At 37.4% G+C, this 3,866-nt stretch overlaps 1 protein-coding gene across 1 annotated transcript; it reads right to left on the bottom strand.

The window, feature by feature from the left end:
* Positions 1-420: 420 nt before the first annotated feature.
* On the bottom strand, positions 421-3,093 carry LOC118337724 (protein SON-like; the record flags this gene model as incomplete). The annotated part of the gene is given in 3 exon segments (XM_035674824.1): positions 421-596; positions 1,881-2,033; positions 2,583-3,093. Coding segments are annotated over 2 exon segments (285 nt in total), but the record flags the coding sequence as incomplete, so codon positions are not given.
* Between the last annotated feature and the right edge of the window lie 773 nt (positions 3,094-3,866).

Here is a 3,866-nt window from a genome sequence, read left to right as displayed (position 1 = left end):
AGGAAGACATGTGGAACTATGGATTCAAGTTTGGTGTCAATCGGACATACCAATATGGAGAAATGCTCCACTTCCTGTTTTGACCAAAATGTACAGGAAGTAATAATTTTATAACAGGCTTATTTTTTGAAATATCAAAATTCTTCGAATTACTTTTTTGCCAGGATGGTCCCCAGATGCTACCTGAAAAATTTCGTGGAAATTGCATTTTCTTGATAGTAGCGCCACCTAGTGGCCAACCCTAAATCGGCTAGTGGTTGTCTGAGGTAGGAACCAGAGGGCAGTAGCAATTTTCTGTTATGCTTAAAGAGTAATAAAATAACTGACTTGTCATAATTCGTGCATGAAAGTGTTAATCTACCCTGTTCCCTAGTAAATGGTAAATGGTTAAGATGTATAATAAAAGCTCTGTACACTTACATCAGTAAACTCTTTAATGCTGATACTGTTGGCCTGCTTTGCTACTTTCCTCTTCACTTCCTCCAAAGCAGAAATGTTGGGCTGAGCTAGAACAGGAGGTGGCTTGTTGGTACTGGAAGGCAGTGAGAGCAGTGAAGACAGAGTGCCCATGTTAGACAAAGCTGCTGTCATGGTGGCTATAAGTAAGATAGAAACACAGAGAAAGAGAACAAGAGAGGAGCCAATTAAAAACAAGTATAATTGCTTATTTAAGTAAGAGTCAAGCTTGTCAACTGTTTGTCTGACCTACATAGTAACTTAAAATAGTATATTTGAACTACATATTTCCTCAAATTCTTAACACCTAGGCTAAGATAGAGGTGTAATAATTGTATGTTTGTAAATAAACATAAATAAAACACACACATTGGGATTCAATTAAGGAATAGGATATACATTAGGGGTGTTAGTGGTGGAGAGACACACAGTCACCATGCCACTGCAAGTGCAACAAAGCCCTACAGCTTCCAAAATTACCATAAAGTTGATGTCTGTACACCATAGTAATATTAACGTTACATAAACAGGGACTTTTTATTTCTATTGCGCATTTACTATTGCTCTATTGCTTTAATAAAACAAAAGTATTTCATGTCCAATTACTCGATTAATTGATGTAATAAACTGTAGAATACTTGATTACTTAATTAAGCTGCAGACCTATAAACAGTATTTTTTGTATTTTAAAAAGAAGTTCATAACCTGTAGTTTATGTATACTTGAGGGTAAGAAAGGTTGAGATGTAGTCAGCAAAATAATTCAATATTCATAGCTGAGCTAACCCCCAACACAACTGTTAACAAAAATTAACAACAGGTCTGACTCAATTAAAGTTTCAAATAAACTGTGCAAAACTGCATATTTTGTTTTCTTTGTAAAAGTGAAACTAAAAATATAACCCTGTCAACTACAGAAAATGGCCTCAAACCTCTTGTCATTTCTATCTTCTTACCTTTTTTCATTTTCCAACTAAAGGAAGCCAAAAAGCTGCCACACCTCCAATTTTAAACAGGATAATGCATCCTAAATGTCAACTTCTCTATTCACCATTTCGTAACATGTCTTAATATACTTTTGACTGTATAACTGAGGTGAGTGATAAGACATCAAAAGTCAAAAGCAGATAGCGCCCTCTGCTGTTTAAAAAGAGTATCACAATTCATTTTTCATCTTACCTATTTGATTCTTCATATTTGTATTGTGATTTAACTGTCTCACAATATATTGTTACATCCTTGAATTACTTTTTACAATATGTGCAAAAAATTGGTTATTGGTTCAGAAATTGTATTACATTATTGGCAAATAATAAATATTACATTGAATTGGGGATGACCAAAATGACTGGACAATGCAGTTGATGGATCAGTAATTTTAAAAAAAAACATCATGCATTAAGGAAACAAGATTCAAAATCATACCAGCAGTCATACTGGCCATAGCAGCATTCATGGCCATACTTGGAAGAGCCAGGGGAAGGACTGTGGACCTCAGGCTTGCAGGGATGGGCATACCTGCTTTGGCACACATGGCAGCAGCATTGGCCTTGGCAATTTCCAACAACTGGTCCTTATCTGAGCAAACACAACGAATAAACATAAATATAATAAAGGAATCAATTAATTAAATGGATGTGTTGATGCAATACCTGTTTTTAGGACATTTTCTATGATGTTCCACATTTAAAAATCTACTTATAAATCAACTTAATTATTTCTAGACTATATACCTGTTGATAGAGTTTTTGGAAGACTGAGCAGTTGCTGCACACTTACCAGACTAAACAATGTAACACAAAAACTACATTAAAATGCAGTGGTTAATGTTACACATCTCCTGAGAAACATGGTGCTTTTCCTTTGTTTAGCCTGGCGGTTTGCAAAAACTGAAATCTTTCCAAATATACTGTGCAGTTGTTTATACAACAGCTCTATACCATTGCAGCAATGCTTTAGCAGTTTTTCATTTCTTGTGGATGCATAGAAGCACGTGTAAAGTTTTCCACTCGAGCATGTACCTATTCTTTAACCGATTTAACTGTCTCATGATTATAATGATGATAATGTCAAAATGTAAATAAAACAGCAGTTAGTGTATAACATTCAAATTTCCTATTATCTGACCCAGTTCACTGATGCGTTGAGGGCTGTTGCTCAAACTGCAGTGTTTCCGGGTGGGGGATCTATTTTTGCGAAGGATGAGTACAGGGGAGTGACTTGGTTCTCGTTTCCAACGGTCTCTCTGGCTATATGTAGCCCTCCTCCGACCCTGTGACACTGACCGTGACCTCCGTGATCTCCAGCCCCCTGACCTGCACAGAAAACATATAGTTCAATTCATTTACAGTGAAGCAACTGTTAAAACATATCTGCGGGCAAATTGGAGATCACACACACATTTTCTGGGATTGTCCTAAACTGAAAATGTACTGGGAGGGGATCCGGGCAGAACTTTCTAACATCTTACAAACTAACATAAAGAATGACCCGCTGATCTTTGTTCTTGGAGTGCTTCCCTACGACTTTTTATGTAAAGAAAAAATGTACCTACTCAAAATCCTCATAGTGGTGGCAAAAAAGATGATAACTATGTCCTGGTGCAAGCCATTACCCCCGACTGTAGACCAATGGAAAGAGCGACAGAGCGACAATAAGTATAAAAATACCACTGAAATAATACGAATAAATAAATAAAATACCATAAATTCCGATCACTATAGTGATATAAAACATGAACAGACTTTGAGTGGTATACCTTAACATTATAGATGAGTGGATTCTTATGATCATAAAGACCATAAAACACACAAAATAAAAACTTATCACACCTTTACCTCATTCGATCTGGTCGCAGGCTGCTAGATGCCTAACTACATGTCTATCACTCGACCTACCACGCCTACCGACGTGCACCTCTGTAAATATACTTTGATATAATGTTCAAACAGTTGAAGATAAATAAGTCGGGTGCTATCCACCTCTCTTGATAAGATGGAAACCTGTACTCTCTGTTATTGAAAGACATCACTCTTCACTCAAAAACGAATTTAATGCACACTGTGACAAATTCACAACTATAATCACAACCATTCACTCAAGCGCCGATGATCCACAAGTCCCATCTAAAACAAGACAACTATCCAAGATCATCACACATCATCGACCAACACCGAGGCTCGTGCATCAACGGAGCAATGTTGGGGGAAGTTCAATATTGCTCAAGGCATTAATCTCTCACATCGATACACGCACCAACGAACGACCATCTCCCGCCCTTCAACTTCCGAATGGGGGACAACCGCCTGCCTCTGAGCACAGCCGCCCCTCAATAATTAAGGCCATGGTCCAGAGGTTGAGCTTTGCCGTTATTGTTTTCCATTATATATAACCACTGATTACAGTCGTCGT

This window comes from Morone saxatilis, unplaced genomic scaffold (assembly GCF_004916995.1).
Source record: "Morone saxatilis isolate NCDOM2014 unplaced genomic scaffold, NCSU_SB_2.0 Contig366, whole genome shotgun sequence".
NCBI classification, from domain to species: domain Eukaryota; kingdom Metazoa; phylum Chordata; class Actinopteri; family Moronidae; genus Morone; species Morone saxatilis.
Note: the sequence above shows the minus strand (reverse complement) of the source record. Positions and strands in the feature narration are given on the sequence as shown.